Raw genomic sequence first — 21,832 nt, forward strand, 5'->3', positions numbered from 1 at the left:
TTACCCTGAAGTGGGGGACTTTTGTCTAAGAACAAAGTCAATGGGCCAAAAAGACCTTGAGTTGCTTTGGGACTTCGACATGTGCAGTAGGGCTTGGAAGTTTGAGGCAATCCTGCTGAAGTCAAAAGTCCCACCTGGGTGGGACTCTGGAAACTTCTCTGGGACCCCTAACAAAAGTAGAGGGCAGGAAGGGCATCCTCTCTGTGAGCATCCCCTCTCTCCCCTGAGAATGTCCCCTTTTCCTGTCCCTTCTAATAAACTCATGCCTGCTACCCTGAACAACATGTTTGAAAGCTTTCTGGTGTGGTCACAGGAACTGGTGAGAGAGGACCTCCACAATGCCTCACCTCCACAGCTGCCTGGCTCCACAGGCAAGCCTTTGCTCTGTAACAAAGGTGTGTGAGCAAGAAAATGATTTGGCAAATTCAGAGTTCTCTGGGAACTTCTGAGAGACCAATTCCAGTGGACTCATAAGGACAGAACCCAAATTCAGAGGATTAAGGAGTGATATGAGGGGGTGGAGGTAGTTCAATCTGGAAAACAAAGAAAATATCACCTACCCCCCTAAAAGCAACACATCTAAATAGAAAATTGAATATTCTATGACACAAGAATTTCAGAAAGGTTAGAAAATACAATGAAGCTGAGGTCACACAGAACTTCCAAATATTGGTGAATAACTCCTAATGCTAAATGTACCAGTTAAGCCAAAATGATTCTGAAGCAAATCTTTGATCTCTCCCTCACTCCCCAGGCAACGTAAACCAACCATCCATCCTGAGATCTGGCCTCTCCCCAGGGAGGCTGCCATCATCGCCTCACACAGCTTAGAGGGAGATTTTTCTTCCTATTGTATCATCAGTCTCCTCAGGGCAAATAAGGGATGCAAGGGGAGAGCAGGGGTGGAGGGAAGAGGAAAAGCTGGACTCCCGCAGTTGAATCTCCTCCTCTGGAGAAGCTCTTGGGTCTGAGAGTCTATTCATCCCTTTTGCTGAATGTTGGCAAGCTGTGCTTGCATATGAGTCAGGAGGTGGGAATGGAACCTTATAAAGTCAAATTACATATGCAGGCAGGAATTCTCTGGAAAAGCGATCCTGGTTAGGAGAACAATTAATTATATGCTTATTTTGGGGTGTAAGGCAGAGAAGTTTTTTCAAGTCTTTCCTTCATGGTCTCCTAGTGAGTTCCTCAGAAATATAATGACCTGGGGTGAGGAGAGTGGAAAATTCTTCCTCTCAAAAAGAATGTAGAGATACAACATTCTCAACATTAACCTGTAGGGTCTCCAGTGTCCTTGCTGACCTGGCAGTCAGCTGTGCCTGGGCCCAGAAGTCTCTGCGGGGAAGGGTTCCTCTTACCTTTTGCTGATACGATACTCCACTTGCAACTGCTTTTCCCCTGATGCCACCACTGATCTCTGGAGCTGGTGGGAAGGACATGAAACAAAGCCCAAGTAGTTATGAGGCACTGGGAGGGGCTGTCATGCCCACAGACATGCCCTTTATAGAAGCACAAACATAGCAATCGCCAGTTCCTTCATTATTAGAGGATACTTTGCACTCAGTAACATTTGAAGGACAGGTCAATCTTGAAAATGAAAAAATAAAGTGACTAAAAATCTTATTTACCACAGAGTCTGGTAACCAGCAAGCACTTAATAAAAGTTTGTCTAACTAAAATGAACTGATATTTGAATCTCCTTTGTGTCTGTTAGTCTGTGGTAGGAACAAGGCTATCTCTCGGCCCTCTTTGTAGCGCAGTGTTGGGTGCCAGCCCTCACGCATGACAAGTTGCACTTGGCGTTAGTATTAAATGAGCTCCTTCTGCAACAGTAAAGTGTGCGCTCAGAGGCAGCTGCTCCTTTTGAACAATCCTAACAAAAGCCCTTCCTCACAGAGAAAGACAATCCATTGTACTTCAACTGCCTTGATGAGGAAAAAAAACTACAAACAATTTGAAGTCACTGATTTAACTCAATGTCTCTATTTTGTTCTGAATGCCTGGATAGAGGATTTAAATTTTTTTCATAAATTACCTCCTAATTGCAAAATCATTGAACAGAATGATAAACATTACTTATTTACATGAGGATGTGTCTACTTCTGCTTCAATCATCAGAGTAGCAACAAGGTCTTAGTCTGTTCTCACAGCTGTGTCCCCAGGGTACAGAGGCCTGGCAGGGAATAGGTGCTCAGTATCGATTAAACAAATGATGAATGAAACAGTGCCCAGTGTGGAAAGGCACTCCCAGGACTCAGAGCCAGCCCTGGTGCTTCCCAGGTAGTTGGGGTTCTGGCAGGGGCAATCTACGAAACACAGCACACCAACATGTTTGCCCTCAGTCTGTTGTTCCACAAGATTAGGATGTAGGGGGTCAGGTGACTGATATTACCTCTATCTGTCCTTCATCAGTAGTTCCTGGCATCCTCTCCTGAGTCATTCATAGAGGAGAGAGGAGGGATTCACAGATGAGAGATAAAAGGTGTTCCTTTCTATTATTTTAGGGCAAAATCGAAGACTTAAAAAAAAATCCAGGGAGTCCTCCAATTTAGGAGCTAACTCCTTTGTACCTAACTCCTTTAATATTCATTTATTGTGTACCTACAAGTTATTCAATTTAGGGAACAAACATTTATTGGTTGTCTTCTGGCCTAAGTACTCGGCTATGCATTGGAAAAACAATACATTTACCCAGAGTCCCTGACCATAGGTCATCTAATGGAGCCATAACAGGCAAGTACAGGGCGCTATGGAAATATAGAGATGGGCATCTAGGCCATTCTTATGAGGGATAGGAAGGCTTTCCAGGATGTGCATGACACCCAGTACAATCATACAGGTAAAAAGACATCAAGAGCTTTACAGGCAGAAAGAAAAAACAGCCTAAGCCATTTACAGAAAAGAAAGTTCCCTGCAGTGGAGTGTCAAGTACAAGGGGTGAGATGTGGTGGGAGGAGTCATCAGCAGTCAGGCCATGGAGCTTTGTAAACATGTGAGGACAAAATAACGCATTAAAGAGTTAAAGCAAGGGATTTTGAAGGTCAAATTTGGCTTTCAAATTACTCTGGCTGCAGGAGGCACAACAAAGGGAAAGGCATTTTAAGAAAGACAATACATGATGCTTGCTAGTTTACAGTGTGGCCAGGGAGACAGAGCACTAACTCTAATAGCTAATGACATCAGACAACATGTCAATGGTAGACTAGCCGGGCGTGGTGGTGCACACTCAGGAGGTCGAGGCAGGAGGATCATGAATTCAGAGTCAGCCTCAGCAACTGAGCGAGGTCCTAAAGCAAACTCGGTGAGATCCTGTTTCAAAATAAAATATTTTTTAAAAGGGCTGGAGATGTGGCTCAGCAGTTAAGTGCTCCTGGGTTCAATGCCTGGTACCAAAACTAAAAAGGTAAGTACCAAACGACTGGAGACAAAAGTTCTGAATTCACAGGAGGAATAGGTCATTGCATATGGCCCCCCAAAAGGGATCTGAAATGCAGTTACTCAAAGACCAATGAAAGTAGACCAGAGCAGTCAGGACTAGCAGGCCCAAAGGAGGTGTGGGGTTTCAACAGAATCTTCCAGGATGGCAGGATGTGGATAAAGAAGTGATGACAGAGCAGGTTTTGGAAAGGTACAGTGGAGAGGAAGCTGGTAAAATCCAACTCTAGCCTCTACAGCTTCTGTGCTCAGCTGCTGGGATGGGGGGGCGGTGATGGGAACAACATTTCCAGGGCTTATTCCTGGAGCCAGACATCAGCAACCCCTGCAAGACACTTCTGGGGGAAGGAAGCATGGCAAGGCCTTTGTGTGCCAAATGCACGACCTGCCCTGAAGGATTCCACGAACATTTCTGGGTGGGCCGCCTGTCCTGTCACCATGGCAACAGAGCTGTTCTGAGCAAAAAGCCACTGCTGGCCAAATCTGACTGCTGGCTCCCCAAGAAGCTGACGCTATTGAAAATACATTGTTCCATCACCAGCGGAGCTTAATCATTTCAAAAACATTCTGTACAAAGATTCTAGACTTGCCCAGAGGGGCTTTTGGATGAAATGATTATTGCTATTCTTCTCCCTCCAGTCCATGTCTGCTGCTCTGCCAGGCTGGGTCCCAGAGTACAGACGGGAGGCAGAGCTGCAGCCAACCCAGGACAGACATGTAAAGTGGGGACTTGTTACTGGATTGAGGGGCTGCCTGTTACCACATATAACTTAGGCTACAAGAAGGAAAAGCAGCAGAATGGCAACCAATATACCTCTAAGTGTCAGTCATGACTTTGCTACATGTAAAACCTTAATGAAGTCCATTCCCTTTCTGCACCTTAGTTCCCTCTTTAACAAGATTATGAAGTTGAACTAAATAATCTTTCCATCTGTCTGTCTGTACATATGGATTAGGATTTTATTCCTTGTCCCTGTCATTTTTTCCATTTCTTCTACTAATTACATGGCTGATATTTTGGGAAGTTTCCTTTTTATTTTTTTAGGTGAGATTTACATACAATGACAAGCACAGGTCTCAAGTGGACCATTTGCTGAGTTTTGACAAATGTGTGCAGCTATGAACTCCACGCCCTTAAGAAGATAATGAGAGCACATTTTCAACATCCTAGAAAAATCCTCTGGTACCTCATTCCACTTAATCCTTTCCCTCTAGAGGCAACCACTATTGTGATTTCCTCCACCATTGATTAATTTTACGGACTGGCTGGCATTCTGAACCCCTGGACTGATGAAGGGTTTAGCCATGGAGACTGCCTTTCTCATGCTCCTGAACTCCGGGCATGTGAAGACACAGGAGCTTTGTGGATACTCACCCATGGTTCTGCAAGCTCTCGAATTTTCTGAGCCTCTGAGTCACTGACAAAGTCATGGTAGAGAGCAACATAGGGCTCTAGGTGCATGACCTCCTTCCGGATGGGCTGGAGAAGCAGGTAGGGGCTGGAATTGGTCTCATAGGAACAATAGAGGCTAGGGATCTGGTAGTGAATGGGCTGCAAGGAAAAAATAGACTCAGCATAAAAGAAGGACCTAGGAGTAGAAATCATCTTAGGGGAGTTAAGGCATAAACCTGGGATCTGAAAGACTGAATGTGGTTACTTGGATACTGTCCAAAGGAGATTTATATTTTTCAAGGCATCAGCTTTTCCCCTTCACACTGTCCCAATTTTTGCTTTTCACTCTGTAGCCAGGCCCGTTCCCTTTCTTTTTTCCTGAGGAATCCTACCTGGGAGCCCAGGGTCTGACATAACCCCTCATATGTGTCTCTAGTCCGCAGGTGGGGCACTCTGGGCCTCTGGATGACAGCCTCAGCTACAGCCTGGTGGGGGCTCTCTGCCAAGAGCCTTTCATATTTCAGCACATTCCTGGCCATCCTCTTATTTTCTGGGCCTGGGGGAAATCAGAGCAGGGAATAATACAGATTAACAAACACTGTGCTACCAAGATTTCCTGTAACTGTACTATCACACAGGACTGGCACTGGGACATTCTGAATGACCCCTTTTGTCAATACCCTTATTTCCAGAAGAGTGTCTGGTATTTTATAAAGACTAACTTGCCCCTGGTGGGTCTGCAAATACAAAAGGTTTTTGGAAAGAAGGTGGTGTTTAAGGCTCTTAGACCCAGGGACCCTGAGAATGACTGCTCTGGGACAGCATGATGGTCATTTTTATGTATAGGATAGAAACTTCATTCATTAATTTGTTCATTCATTCATTTACCCATTCATTCAATAAATGCTCAATAAACATCTACTATGTACCAGATACTGTGCTAGAGGCTAACCTCCCAGAGTTCAGAATCTAACAACCACTTAGAAGAAAACATGGTAAGGACAAAAAAGGAAGTCCAGAGAGTCAAAGCCTATGGCACAGGGACCCAACCTGTTCTTCCCTGGAGACCTGGAGCTAATTCATCCTCAGCTCCATTAGATGCCTCAGCATTCCTAATCAGCCTAGATCCGGAGCACAGCAATATGGGACAAAGAGATTTTAGATTTGGGTTCTAGGCTGATTCCCACAAGCCCTTGGGAAACCCAAGAAACCCTGTGTCTTGCTTGTGCCCACCTGTTTGTGCCCATTTTGGCTGCAAGATGCCCCATGGGTTGGCAGCTACCCATGGCCCGCTGGCCTCTGTGTATGACTCTCAGTGCATCTCAGAAGGAGGTGCTGAACTGTTCTAATGCTCCCAAAGTGTCTGAGGACCCCCGTGTGCTTCTAACCACCACAACCACCCTGGCAAAAGAGCAAAGGAGGGGGCAGAAGTTACTATTCCTTTCGAACAAAAGGAAAAATGAGGTTTTGGAGAATGGAAATGATGAGCCCAAATACCAGTGAAAAATATTTGCAAAGCTAGAAATGAGCTGGGACCCTCAACTTATCAAGCCCTATTTACTCAACTGTGATTGCACACAATTTAGATTCTTAGGGAGAGACAGAGATTTTAAGCACAAAGAAATAAAGGAGAGTGGAATTTTAATTTTGTTTATTCTAGTAATTGCTAATGGGTTTATACTAATAATTGCTCATGGTTTTCCGGACCATTTAGTAACTTCCATATCTTATTATTCACCAAATTATTAGAAAGGAATAATGTTTCAGTCATCCCTCCATTTCCACAGATTCCAGAAATCCATATGTGTTTAAGTCCCTTATATATAAAGGTCTAGTATTTAACTATAACCTATGCACACCCTCCCATAAACTTTAAACCATCTCTAGATTATTTGTAATACCCAATACAACATAATGCTATTAAATAGTTGTTTGTTTTACCCTATCAGTTAATGAATAATGACAAGAAAAAAGTCTGTATGTGTTCAGAACAAACGCCATTTTTTTCCAACTATTTTCAATAGTTGGGTTCATAGATGTAGAGTGGACTGTACTAAATGAATTCATTAAAAAGTTATAAATAGAGTTATAAAATCCTACATTATGAAATACCTTATAAATATTAGGATGATTAAAATAGCTTTTGTGGGTTTGGTTAGGCTCAGTGGTAGAGTGCTTGCCTAACATGTGTGAGACACAGGGTTCAATTCTCAGTACCGCATATAAATAAGTAAATAAAATAAAGATCTACCAACAACTAATAAAAATATTTTTAAAAATAGCTTTTGTATCTTATTTTAGTATGTAAATACCTAATTAAAGGAAAACCTAGGAAGCCATTCACTATCAAAATTTTAAGCAAAATATCCAAGCTGAGCTAGGAAGCGTCTTCCTCCAGTTTAACTCATTTCGTTGTCAGCAAGGCTCTCCCTGAAGGGGACCAGCTGAACTGCAGCCACGTGGGCAGGATGCTTGCAAAGCAAAGTGAGCTCTGGTTTTAAAGGAAAGAACTGATAGCTCTCCGTAAACAGCCAAAGTGAATAATCCACCGACTCACACTCCTTCCTGCACACACAGCACACATTGATTTCATTCATTCCTGGGTCTGCTTCCAACACCTGGGTCTTTAAAATGTCTCTGAAGAAACTGTCTCTCAACCTGGGCTTGTTCCCTCTGAAAAACAAGCTGGGAAGGAACCAGTTGACATCTCTGCATTTTCCAGCTGACTTACAAATTTCCCCCAGTGCACGGATGTGCATATAAATGAGATTTCACCCAAATTTGAAATGTTCTTTAGATTACAACATTAAAAGAATGAAAACAGGTAACTGTACTTCACTTTGCAGGGATTACAGGCCAAAAGTAGAAGTCAGACCTGTGGCTGGCTTATCTTTTATCATCACTTACTGTAGAGAAGAAACTCTCGGGAGAGGCTGAGGGCACACGAAACATTTCCTGCCTTATTAAAACAAGAAAAGAAAGTGTTAACTGCACTGAGGATGTCCTCTCTGACCAAATCATTCAATGGACATTTTTTAAAACTATAAAATATTTTTACCACAAGCAGATAATAAGGCTCTTTGAAAGAAGCAGCAGGCTAGAGATGGAGAAAATTTGTGGCTCTGCAGCAAATCAGCTGTCAACATTTATAAATGACTTATTACCACCCTTACCAGAAAAACAAGGCTCATTTAATAGAAATTTCTTAAAAATAAATTAAGATAAACTTTCTTAAAGGTCCTCAAATCTCAAAGTGTGCAAAAACCACAATGTGACCGCGTATTGTTATTTGGTTATATTTTGTTTAAATTTAAATGAAACTATACAAACTCTAGTAAAATTATAATTTATTCTGAGGGTCTAGAAAGTCAGTGGGAAGGAGGCAAAGGAAGAACCAAAACAGAAACACTCCTAGTGCATAGGAATTAATTGGCCCTGCAGCCATTCAACATTGGGCTCAACTGATCAAAAGGAAACAGGAGCTTTCCAGACCAATCTGGGCAACAGAATCCCATACAGTGGGGTGCCATCCTCCTCTGGGTGTTGCCAAATGATGATTAGCTGATAGAAATGTGTTTCTTTTCAATCCTTTCAACTTACTTTAGCATATTAAAAATTCATTTTAGTGATAAAAGAAATATGCACATTAAAAACAGAAGAGCAATGCAATAAAAATGACCCCCACTGAAATCCAGGCACTGCAAACATTTTGTATAATACAAAATAATAATCGGGCACTGCATTTAAAAACCCATCTTTCGGGATGGGCTATTTTAGTCTAGCCCTTTCTACAGCAAGTCTCCATTTTCTTCCTTGATTGAAACTCAATTGCTTTGTTATATCATAATTGTTCTGTTTTTCACTTTAACATGCAGGAATTAAGCAGGAGAGTTAGGAAGGGCACATAGATGTTTTACAACAAAGACCCACTTACCAGGAGCTGCACTGAGAATAAGACTGTTTTCACCGCAACATGTAGGTTTAGACCACCCACACCACCCTCATTTTTCTTAGGAAAAGGTGGAAAGAAAATGGACTACAGGGATTCTGGGGGGTATAGATCAGTGATAAGAGTGTTTGCCTAGCATAAACTAGGTTCAATCCTCAGCACTACAAAAATAAATAAAATAAAATAAAATAAAATAAGAGGAATTCGGGAAATAGAAATGGCTTATTAGCTTTGGAAACCAGGGAACTGGCTCCATGGAGATTTTACCAGCCTATTCTTGAGGGAGAATGGGGTTAACAATACAAAAAGATGGCATGTGTGTACTGAGGGAACCGAACTTCTGTGTGAGGCTCAGCAGGTAGTCTATCAACAGTGCCAAGGGAAGAGGAAACCGCAGGAGGCACTGAGGCTGGTGCTACAGCATAAAAAGTGCAGCTCTGTAGCCAGACACTAGACATGTTGTAGCCAGACTCGGTGGCAGATGGGACAGAATGCTCAAACTTCTTCCTCCATGGTAACATCATGACACAATCTCTGTGAAGAGTTATGAGTTGTTGAGAGCACGAACGAGTGATCTACAGCAACTATGACCCAAATAACTGTCTCCTGCTATGAGCTTCGTGATGAATTAAGAATTTTTTGGAGACCTCATTTACTCACACGTGATATAGCTGAATAATAAAATAAATGCCCTCCCATTTGGTCATATTAGGAAAATGAAATAAATTAAGAGACATGAAAATGCTTAGAAAGTTGTAAAGCAGATGTAAAGCATTACCTTTATTGTGACAAACAGCGAGCTTCACTTACTCCCCTACCTGGAAACAGGCAAAGGCCAAGTGATCCAAGGCATCTTCTAGGCTTGCCTCATCCTCTGTCTTCCACTCCCCATAAGAGCCTCGGAAGAGACTGACAGCCTCCTCCAGCCATGGAATGGCGTGGTAGTAATCCCCCATGTCATAGGCCACCTACAGGGAAACAAGTACCACCACTAAAGGCTTAGTCCACAGGTAGAGGAAAGGGAATGATAATTTAAAGAGTAAAACAGCCTTTGGAACCCAAGAAGGCAAGCCTTAACCTCAAATATATTTTAATTCAATTTACTAAACATCTATTATATACAAGGCATTGTACTAGGTGGAAAGGAGACTCAAGAGTTGTCGCATTTAAGGAATTTATAATCTGTGAGAGAAAAGAGATATGAACTCAAGAAACCATAACAGAATGGTAGGAGTGCTTGAAGGAAATGCATAATATGTTGTGGAGGGACAGAGAAGTGAGGAGACTTGGGAATCTCAAGCTCATGGAGGAAGTGGCATCTGAGATAGGCCTTCCCTAAAGAAGGAAAAGGTTTCAAAGAACAGAAATTGGAAAGAAGAGTACTTTAAGATGGGAAAATGAACCAGGCGCAGTGGTGCACACCTATAATCCCAGAGTCTCAGCTCAGGAGGAGGATCACAACTTCAAAGTCAGTCTCAGTAACTTAGTGAGCCCTAAGCAACTCAGTGAGACCCTGTCTCTAAATAAAATATTTAAAAGGCTGGGGTGTGACTCAGTGGTTGTGTGCCCCTAGGTTCAATTCCCTGTACCAAAAAAAAAAAAATAATAAAAAAATTAAAAATAAATAGGTGGGATAATGGCAAAAACACAAGCCAAAGACAAGAATATGTTCAGGTAATCCAAAGAAACAGAAAATGAACCTAAAGAACATGGGCTAAGCTGATTATAGTCATAAATATCATGTTTTCAGGAAGATGTTGCTGGTGGCAATGGGAGGAATGGATTAAATTTATTTACTTATTCAGTATTTGCTGAGTGTTATGTTCCTGGTGGCCCTTGTCCTTAAAGAACTGGAATCAAGTGAGGGTACAAGACAAACCAATCATTGTGACAAATGCATTAGGCACCATAATGACAGCAGATGTGGGGATGCTGTGGGAGCTCGGTGGAGTTGTTTTGATTAAATGTCAGAATTCTGGGTAATATGGCAACATGTGCCAAGCATAGGTCCTGTCTCCTAATAGCTTACAGCTAACCAGAAAACCAGACCAGAAGGTGGAATTTCCTGGAAGTCATTACTGGAAACAACATGGAATTATAAAGTCAGAGAGCTGGAAAAACTCTTACTAAATGGCCTAATTCAGGTGTAACATCCAGCCTGGACAGAACCTAGAGATAGGGCATTTCATAGCCTAAACAATAAATTAATTCCTATCCTAGGTCTTCCATTAATCTGCTGTTTTACATTTCTGTTCCTCTAGTTTCCTCTTTGTAAAAGGATTGAGCTGAAGAATAACATTAAAAAATTGAATTTTTTCTTCCGAGTTAACCTTTTGTTTTATTTTATTCTTTTTTCTGTTGCTAGGATTGAACCTAGAGCCTCCAGCATGCTAGACAAGCACTCTGCCACTGAGCCACATCCCCAGTCTTATCTATTTATTTGATTAATATTTCCATGAGCAGCTTTAAGTTCCAGTACTGTGGTCAGGTGAGATAACTGAAATTGTTCCAAACATAAATATTTAGATATTTTGAACAAAATATAAAAACAATTTTATTATGTATTTTCAAGGAAAAAATGGAAAACACCAGGTACCAGAAACAAGCAAATCTTAGAAAAATGCTGAAACAACAAAATTTGAACATACATAACATTTTAAAGTTGTTTGTTATATTATTTTATGTACTCTTCTGATATTTGTAATGTTTTATTTTTTAAGTTAAAAAAATAAATATGGACATAAGGATTGCCAGGAAATTTTTCAAGAGTGATTTACTAAATTTTCAACATATGGTTTTGGTTTCAGAAAGATCTTACTAATGAAGCACATATTGGTACCATACATCAAACTATATTAACTGGCTCAAACTTAAATTAGCCATGGATATGACAACTGGGATCTGATTCTGCTTAGGACCTCAGAAAGGGAAAATGGTATGAAGAGAGACCCAGGGTAACCCACTCTGCATTAATAATTTGGAGACTGATTCTTAAAACTTTGAACTAGGACCCACAAAGTCCTCTCTCAGATCTGCTAATGAATATTATAAAAGCCAGGAAAAATTCACTTCCCTTCAGTTTGTACCTTAAAATTAAAAAACATTTACTCCATTGCTTCTTTTTTTTTTAAATATATATTTAGATGTTGATGGACCTTTATTCATTTATTTACAAGTGGTGCTGAGGATCGAACCCAGTGCCTCACATGCTAGGCAAATGCTCTACCACTGATCTACAGCCCCAGCCCTGCATTGCTTCCTAAGACAAAGATTGGCAAAGAGTATATTATAAAATGATCTCAAGTGTGATTATAACTTGTGATCAAAACTAGTTAAATACATCATATGGGAGGTTCCTGAAGTCTCTTTCCCCAAGTAATGTTAGAGTAAATGCCTCAGTTTTTTGATACTAATTTAATTTATTATTTCCAAATACTTAGGAAACATTGTGGGGGGATTCCAAAAAGTCTAAGGAGGCTGTTTCCATGATCTTATCTACATATGACCACCTCTTCTCCCTTTCCTCACCCATTTGGCCTGCTTTCGCTTTCCACCCAGTGGTTCATTTACTGGCAGGGGTTACAGTTAGGGTGACCAAAGGATCATTTTGCCTAATTTATGTCTGTTTTCCTAGCACAATAAATAACACCCATTTCACTCTCAAGGGCATCCTAAGTATTTGACCACCTCACTTACCATGGAAAGAACATGGGATTGGAGTTTAAAGACCAGGTTCAAAATTTAATTCTACTCCTCAATTGTGTGACCTTTGTTATCTATGCTCTCTGAACCTAGTTTCTTTCTCTGAAAATAGGAATGGTATAAAATTACAAGTTTACCATAGGTATGAGAAATATGTAAAAGCAATTTGGACATACTTATTTCATCCACAAGAAACTGGAGCTGAGTAATTGGCTTTCTCACTGAATATCATTACCTTGCCTATTTGGAAGCAGTCATCTGCTGTGAGGGAGAAGATCCGTCTGGGACTGTACAGGTCAGTGACGTCAGAGCCAGTGACTCTCTGAAAGACACCTCGGGCCAAGCCCTTCACATTGAGCATGTATACGTCCTGCAGTCGCATTAGGGCTCGTGCTGCTCCCTCAAGGTCCTCAAAGGCTGGGAGGTCTTGCTCCACCTTCTCATAACCATCCTTAAGAGCTGTAAAATTGTAATAACATAATTTACCCTTCAAAAAAAACAGGTATTGGCTTGGGGATGTAGCTCAGTGTAGAGCCCTTGCCTAGTTTGAACAGGGGCCTGAGTTCCATCCCCAGCACTACACACACACACACACACACACACACACACAAACAAAACAAAAAAATCCAAGTGTTATTAAGCATTTAATACATGCAAGGCATGGCCACCCATTCAAATATTCCATGAGATAATGTTTTATTTGTCTGTGTTCCCAGTTCCTGTGAAGCACAGTTACTGGAACAGAGTGGAGGAACATTCACAATGAGTGAATGAAGAGCAAAACAGACATACACCTTCACTATATTGTCCCATCTTATACCTCCATGAATCTTGCCCTACAGGGTGACAACTTTTCTTTCTCTTAACTTCCCCAAAGCCAGCCAACTTCTTAAAGTACAAATAGAATAAATTAGGAAAGTGCGCTTACTGCAGATGACATTGTATTGATAACATTGTATTAATCCCATTTTCAAATCAAAAACTTAATAAAATAGGAACTACTGGAGGACCACTACTTCACACATATACAAACGGCATGATATATCCTGTACTTCTTCACAGGATTGTAGTGAAGATCAGAGACTATGGATATGAAAGTGCTTTCTAATCTATAATCATATAACCTATTAACAAGAAGATCTAATTTCTGAACTTACAAGAGCTAAGAACATCAACCAACACCCACCCACTCCATTACCCTTCTTCACATACCACCAGAGTTCCTCTCCTTACGCTGAGTCAGGAGACAGAAGTTTCTCTGTCACCCTCCAGCCCTCCTCCTCATTACCTTGGATGTTCTCACTGGCCTCCAGGCTATGCACCACATTCCTCCAGTCAGACTGCAGGCGTTTGATGAGAGTAAAGGCAAGCAGAGGGTTAGCCACTGGGGCTGCCGGGTCCTCATGTAAGGAAAGCACTTTGTCATAGAACCTGAAAGAGAGAAGTAGAATGAGCTCACCTCCTGATACAACCGCTCCACTCAGGAAGGTTGGCATGCTGTGCATACAATAAAAGTAATGGACAAAATAGGGCTGAGGATGTAGCTCAGTGGTAGAGCACTTGCCTATCATAAACCAGGCCCTGGATTTGATCCCAAGGGCAGTAGGGGTGGGGAGTAGCTAAAATTGAAATGCTGAACCTCTTGAAACTCATGTAACAGGCTAACCAAAAAGTCAGGCAAACACGAAGAATGTGAAAACTACCCATTTAATAAAAGTAGGTCTGCTGGGCCTGGTGGTGCACACCCACAATCTCAGCAGCTCTGGAGGCTGAGGCAGAAGGATCACGAGTACAAAGCCAGTCTCTGCAACTCAGTGAGACTCTGAGCAACTCATTGAGATTCTGTCTCTAAATAAAATATAAAAAAGGGCTGGGGATGTGGCTCAGTGGTTGAGTGTCCTTCGGTTCAATCGCTGGTACCAAAAATAAAAGTAAAAGTAGGCCTACTTGCTGGTTCACTGGATGAATCAGTCTATACCAGTTAATTACGATATGTCGCCAGGCATGGTGGCACACACGTCTGTAATCCCAGCGACTCTGGAGGCTGAGATTAGAGGATCTCGAGTTCAAAGTCAGCCTCAACAATGGCGAGGCACTAAGCAACTCAGTGAGACCCTGTCTCTAAATATAATACAAAAAAATAGGGCTGGGATGTTGCTCAGTGGTCAAGGGCCCCATGAGTTCAATCCCTGGTACCAAAAAAAAAAAAAAAAAAAAAAAAAAAAATTACTGTATGTCATGTTGGGTCTTAGAGATACACATAATTTTTTAAAAGGAAGTTTTTTTGTTCTGTTATCACTCTATATCCAATATTTAGTGTTTGGCAGAAACTAAAAACACTATTGAATGAATCATGAAAACTGTGACACATACTAGGAGAAATTAAACATATAATCCTATGGTAGTTTGTAAGCAGCTCACCTAATCCAGGTGGGAGTTAGAAAGGGTGAGGAACGACTTCCCAGAAGAGATAGCACTTGATTTGATTCTTGAAGGATTTGTTAAAATATCAATGGTTGCTACTTTTTAAGCCCTTACTATGACTGGGTATCCTTAAATATGTTGTCTCATTTAATCCCCCCAACAACACTTAGTGTATTTTATTTTGCCCGTTTATGGAAGAGGAAACTGGAACAAAGCCACACTGTTAGTAAATGGCAAAACCAGAACTGAGTCCAAGTCTGTCTAACTCAGAAGACTGGGTTCTCCGCTGATTCTACCATGTTTCCCATGGAGATTGAACAAAGAAGAGAGGAAGAATCTTCTTTAAGCTAACAGGGACCAATATATACAAAGGAGCAGAATCTTGACCTATATTTATTGATTATAACCTGTTAATCTATCTGGTCAGTTTCTAGATGTCAGACTCCATGCTGGATAGTGGGGATACAGAAGCAAGATGGGATCCAATGCATAAAAAGTTTATGGACAAAAAAATATGTATTTCTCATCACTGTTTATCCAAGTTCAATACATATTTCTATGCAAAAAAATGAATGAAATATAGTCTTCTAGGAGCTAACGACAAAAGTTTTAATAAGACCCTGGCCTCAAGGACTTACAGTCCAGTGGGTAAGATAGACACAAATAATTATATTTACAGATGCAACACCAGATTTAAGAACAAGACATAGTGGGGAGTACAGAGAAAGGGTGATTGATTGGCCAGATTAGGTCAAGGGAGGTTTTAAGAGAGATAAGTGAGAGTGGGATTTCTATTACTTGTTTACATACCTAAATCTGTGAGAGGGTGGGAAGGATTCAGAAGTGGAAGGGACTAGAGACAGAAAGACCAGGGAGGAGGTCACTTCAAAACTATACAAGAGACGTGGGGAGGCTGATCTACAACAGTGACTATGGGAGCAAAAGATGGGACGGAGTCAAGGGAGATATTCAGGAAGGAGACAGCACAGAAACTGGCGATGATTGTAATGGGGAATAGAATGGGATTGTCCGCTTCACTTCCAGTTTTTCAGATCGGTGCCACTTGAAGAAAAGGGCTGGAAATGGTGGGACCTGAAATGATCATCTTTCTAGATATTCTCTCTCTTCCCCATGTGTCCTACAAGAGTGTTCATATAAGCAAAAGATGGTATTTCCTCTCCTTTCATATACTGTGGTTATTCTCTCTAACACATTGATGGAATTTATTTGATTGAAATTTAATGATTATCTTTAACAGGGCATGTTAAGGATATTAGTCCTGTCCTCTAAGAGTGTTTTCCCCTTATCTAAAAATTGTTAATTTCAAAAATAATATAATAACAAAAAGAAAAAAGTGTGTGTGTGAAAGGTGAGTTTAAATGAGTACAAGAGCACATGAAACTACAAGAGCATTCTGGGAAGAGTGGGCAAGTAGAGAGGCATGAAGGAGAAGAAGAGAGGGCTGGCAGGGTGGAAGGATTTCAACCTCTGGCTGCAGAGTCTGATCTGAGGATTTCCAAAGACTGGAGCTCTCAAGAAAGGGGCCCTGAAATAGAAGACGACTAGTCCAGTCATTTCCAGGAAGACAAATGTTCAATTCAACATAAATTAAGGAACAAGAATCTGGGCCTGGGTAACCCAGGCAGGACATAGGATGCCTGTCAAGTTCCAGGACGTATCTGATCCCAAAGACAGGGCAGTTTGTGAGCTGCTACTCCAGGGTTTTGAAACTAAACCATCCTTCAGGGTGTGGGATCTTTTTACTGCCCATTATTTCCTGCTTTGGCTCCATATGGAACTATTTAGTGAAAGATATTCCACTGCTAGAAGAAAAAACGTACAAGCAGAGACTTGGGCTGAACCCAGCTTAAAGAGCAAGTCCAGGAACAATTGAGGCTGAGTAGGCAGTGATTTTATAAGGTAGTTGGACAGGGAAGAGCTGGGAGGAGAACTGAGACTTACTCTGATGCAGTCTCCCACCCACCTTAAGTTTCCAAACTCTCTAAAATGAAAAACTAATCCAGTCTAGAAGATCTCTATGTGTTCTTTCAGCATGCACAATTCCATCACCTTTACCACAACAGAATAGACTCCTCGTTAGCTTAAGAACTAATGTTTAACAGGCATCAGAGGAAACCCAGGCATGAAGGGAAAGAAGCAAGGCAGAAAGATGAAGATTTGCTCCACGCCATCCATCAAATTAAAAATACTGTCTAAATCTTTGGTTTTTTTCCACCCATGAAAAAAATCTTTTTTTTTTTTTGCATTCTTGGGTTGAATTGTTTAGGTCAGGGGTTTGGTGTCTACTATAGCACATCAACCCAGTTCAGTGTTCAAATATGCTGTTTTTTTCTGTCTCACAAAGAAAAAAAGGAAAAAAAAAAGTCTATTGACTGATATCTGAGGTTGGTTTGGAATCCAAAAGTTGGACTTATGCCCAGTGTCTGAGCAAATAGCTAGTTTCCAGAGACTGAGTTATGGGATGCTGAATTCAAACCTCAGGGTTTCTTAAATGGCTTTTTGCTTTAACAAATGTTGCTGAGAGTGGAAAATCAGATCCTTTCCTTCAAGAATTTCCACATAGAATTTGCAACCCAATCCCTGCATAAAACATAGCCTGGGTTGGTTATCTGATCACAGTACATGGCTGTTTCAGCTCAGTGTGTTTCTTCTTTGAAATTCAGAAGTGGCTTTGTCTCAGTGCTACTGAAACATTCTGAATGCTTAATTCTTAGTCCAGAAACAACTGCTGCTAATTCTACTCTTTCACTCTTTGTAGTTTTTAAACTGCAACAACATAAAAAGTTACAGGTTAACTATATATGTATGACTAATATATGTATTATACTAGAATCACTTTTATTCATTAACTTGGGGTAGGGGAATCATTTTAACATTCAAACATATTTCATTTCCCAATTTAGAAATTAAAAAAATTATAAACTGAGGGCCTTAGAAATAACATCTCAAATTACATAAGATATCCAGATTGGAGGTATAGAAAAATGAGCAGAAACTGCCAAAATTCATGTTTTAAAAAGCAAACATTTCACTTGGTTTTAGAACATATTATAGTCTCCAAAATATCAAACTTCACAACTTTACAACTCAAACAAACTTTACAAAATAAAATATTCATAAGTCATCTGAGAAAAAGATCTAGAATTTTTTCTAATTATTTTTTCTATTTGGCCTCTTGGAATCCTAGCAAATGCTTACAACCAACAGTGGGGATTAGTTTCATCAGCCAGTTCTAATGAACAATAATCATGAAGCGTTAACATTTGTTAAGTAATTATTACATGTCACACACAATGATAAATACCTTTACACAGTAATCAATCCTTGCAACAACCCAAAGGGGAAAGAACTATTTTTATCATTATTTTATAGAGAGGAGGTAAAAGCTCAAAAAGGTCAGAAAACATATCCAAGGCCAGAGTCAAGGTTCAAATAAAGGTCTACTGAACTCCTGAATCCAGGCACTGAGCCATCACATACTCTGGCCACTAACAAAACCTCCTGCAGTTATGAAGCTTGGTCTGTGTCCTGGTATGTCAGAAAAAGCAAGCAGGAGGGGCATCGCAGCATGATGGAAAGAACCTTGGGTGAACGGGGTCAACAGAACAATACCTAGTCGAACAATACCTTGTCATGGATTTACTATCTCCTAGACTTAAAATCTTGGATAAGCTACTAGACTTCAAGATTTCTCATATTTCAAATGATATTTCATTTATTAAGAGAGTAATACAAACCTATTTCAAAGCATTGTGTGTGAAAATCAAATGAAATGAAGTTTATGCAAGACCTTCCACTGTTACAAAACTGTGACAAGTACTCACACACCTTCCAATGCAGGAGCTCTCACAAAGCCAGTGTCCCACATACATTTTCCCCATGTCACTCCAGAATCATATTATTATCACATACACTCACTCAAAGTTTTTTTTTTTTTTTAGTTGTAGATGGACACGATGCCTTTTAAATTTATTTTTTTAATGTGGTGCTGAGGATTGAACCCAGAGCCTCACACATGCTAGGCAAACACTCTAACACTGAGTCACAACCCCAGCCCTCACTCAAAGTTTTTTAACAGCTCACTGTGTTGTCTCAGCTCGGTGAGAGGGTCACATGGTATAAATACAATTTTAGCATACTGATAGTGATATGGTCACAATCACTGCTTCTTACAGAGTTGTGGGCTTCTCAATATCCCAAGCAGAGAAGGCACAACACATAGTGATACATGTGCTACTATATACAATCATTCTTCTTTCATTGTTTGGAACTGACCGAGTCAATACATGATCATTGTGTTCCAGATTCCCAAGGCTTATAATAATTTATTCCATAGTGTGTAGTACTAGTATTTTGCTTGGATAGCAAACTCTGAGCAACTGCCTATGAATGCTACCCTCAGTATCTTCTAGCATCAAGTAGGGCTTTTCAAAGTGTTTCCTTGGTGTCAAATACTTTTGTACATATATAACACCTTGGTTGCTATTTATTTAATATTTAGTAGGTTTGGAGGTTACACTGAGCCTCAGAGTCACTCCCCACCCAAAGCCACAGTGTCTCCCATCCAGGCCCCTTGAAGGCTCCCACCCACCACATAAGCAGCCTTTACATGTGTAAAGAGAAGGAAAGCTGGGCAAGGCCTGTAATTACAGCTGCCTGGGAGGCTGAGACAGGAGGATCACAAGTTCAAAGCCAGCCTCAGCAATTTAGCAAGGCCCTTGGCAACCTAGTGAGACTTTGTCTCCTAAATAAAAAATATAAAAAAGGGCTGGGGATGTGGCTCAGTGGTTGAGCACCCCTGAGTTCAATCCCAGGTACCCAAAAGAGAGAGAGAGAGAGAGAGAGAGAGAGAGAGAGAGAGAGAGAGAAGAAGAAGAAGAAGAAGAAGAAGAAGAAGAAGTCGTCGTCGTCAAAACGAGGGAGGGAAAAGATATCTTTGATTAACAATAATGGTGCTAGGGGCCCAAACTCCTTGAAGACCTAGTTGAGTCTTGTTCACCATTTTGTCCCCAGTACCTGGAACAGTGCAGGGCTCAGAGTGGGCACTCAAACATATGTGTTGGATGAATTAATGAAGCATGATTCATATAGTGATCCACACAATTATTCCATCATCTTTTGTATGCAGAGTGTGATATCTATATTGTCTTGTCCACCCAGTCCCAGGGACACATCCATCTCATACATGGTAGAATGTCATGATTCCTCATACTAAACACCAGTTTGCTGGGCCACATGGTGTTTCACAGTGGAGGCTCAAAAAGCCAACACATAGAGTGAGAGCATCACCCTGGTCTCACCATCTCACTCTGGCAGTGTCTCTGTTTCACCACAACATTCCCCTGTGCGTGTGGCAGTGTGACACAGAGCCTGGGGTACCACACAGCTCGACACAGCTCTTGTGAGGTCCCACTCTGCCCAAGTCACCCCTGCCACACTGTCCCACGGTGTATCAACTCCTATGTGTGAGGCTGGATCTGGTGTGTGTGTGTGTGTGTGTGTGTGTGTTCCCACACAGTGTGCTGATTGAAACTGCTCCCCAAAACCTCATGCCTCGGTGTCCAAGGGTCCCGCACACGGTGAGCCTCAGAGTCACTCTCCACCCCACGGTCTGCCACTCAGAGCCCTCGGCGGCGCTCAGCCTCCACGCCCTCACCTGGTCAGGTCCCTCAGCCGCGCCTCCTCCCCGCGCAGGTAGCGCCGCAGCAGCCCCAGCAGCCGTCGCTCGGGCGCCAGGGCGCGCGCCACGCAGGTCAGCGCCGAGAACGTGTCCTCTCGCGCCGCGGCCCCTAACAGGTCCTCGGCCCGCAGCACCAGCAGCGCCAGCAGCGCCGCCAGCCGCGCGGCGAGGCCCATCGCCGGCGCTCGCGCGTCCCCTGCGACGTCCCGCCCGTCGGCCCCGCGCTCCCGGCCGCCCCACCCCTCGGCCAACTGCCCGCCCCGCCTCGCCCCCCGCCCCGTGCGGCTCCCTGGCCGCCCCGGGTGCACCTCGGTGTCCGCCCACCCGCCACTAAATCGCAACCTCCGGAAGATTTCTGCTGTGCCCGTCACACTGGGAAAACTGAGGCAGGACGTGGGGTGACCAATGAATTCACTGGTCTAGGGCTGCACAAGGCCACCCCCAAAATACTCACCTCTCTGGTACAATGGGTGGAAATGCACAGACACACCTGGATTCTGGTGAGGAAATCGCGAGAGTAAGTGATGCGGCCTGGCGACGGCGATGTGGGTGAAGCAGCGAGAGAGCAGCGCCTAGGCAAACGCTTCGCAGATGTCACCGCTGAGCTATCCTACAGGATGAATAGCACAGGACTTACGGAACTTAAAACCTCGGGATCCAACATGCCTGTTGTGTATTTTAAAAGTCACTTAAGCAAACAAAAATATTCCGCCAGCTCATTCTTTTTGCCCCTTTTATTCATTCCTCAGTCTATGCTCATTTATTTTCAGGCAACAAATATTAGCATTTATGCTATTGTGCTGAGGACACGAAGAAATAGCAGACCCAAACCTGCACTCACATGGGCAGTTAGAAATATAAACTAAAACCACAAAAAAGTGTTATCCGCGGCCAGTGGCACACACCTGTAATCTCAGCTACTGGGGAGGCTGAGTCAGGAGGATCCCAAGTTTGAGGTCAGCTGGGCAACTTAGTAAGACTCTGCTTCAAAAATAAACAAGGACTAATGTTGTAACCCTGTGGTAAGTGTGCCTCTAGGTTCAATCCCCAGTACCGCAAAATAAATAAATAAGATAGGTAGATAGATAGATAAAATAAATTTAAATTTTTTTAAATTGCTGTCAGGGTAATGGAGGGCTGTGTGATGTGCAGCGGCAGCACTGAGAAGGGAGCCCACCTCTGTTTATAGGTGGTAGAGAAGGTTTCACAGAAGAGGATGTATGTTAAT

The 21,832-nt window shown here is 42.0% G+C and overlaps 1 protein-coding gene across 1 annotated transcript in view; it reads right to left on the minus strand.

The window, feature by feature from the left end:
* The window catches only part of P4ha3 (prolyl 4-hydroxylase subunit alpha 3), a 32,636-nt gene extending 11,829 nt beyond the window's left edge, over positions 1 to 20,807 (minus strand). The window contains 8 exon segments of the mRNA XM_047515802.1: positions 1,359 to 1,423; positions 4,811 to 4,987; positions 5,221 to 5,384; positions 7,736 to 7,787; positions 9,596 to 9,745; positions 12,715 to 12,938; positions 13,768 to 13,910; positions 20,581 to 20,807. Of these exon segments, the coding sequence (XP_047371758.1) occupies positions 1,359 to 1,423; positions 4,811 to 4,987; positions 5,221 to 5,384; positions 7,736 to 7,787; positions 9,596 to 9,745; positions 12,715 to 12,938; positions 13,768 to 13,910; positions 20,581 to 20,780 (1,175 nt within the window). The 5' untranslated portion in view covers positions 20,781 to 20,807.
* Positions 20,808 to 21,832: the final 1,025 nt, after the last annotated feature.

This window comes from Sciurus carolinensis, chromosome 11 (assembly GCF_902686445.1).
Source record: "Sciurus carolinensis chromosome 11, mSciCar1.2, whole genome shotgun sequence".
Lineage (NCBI taxonomy): Eukaryota > Metazoa > Chordata > Mammalia > Rodentia > Sciuridae > Sciurus > Sciurus carolinensis.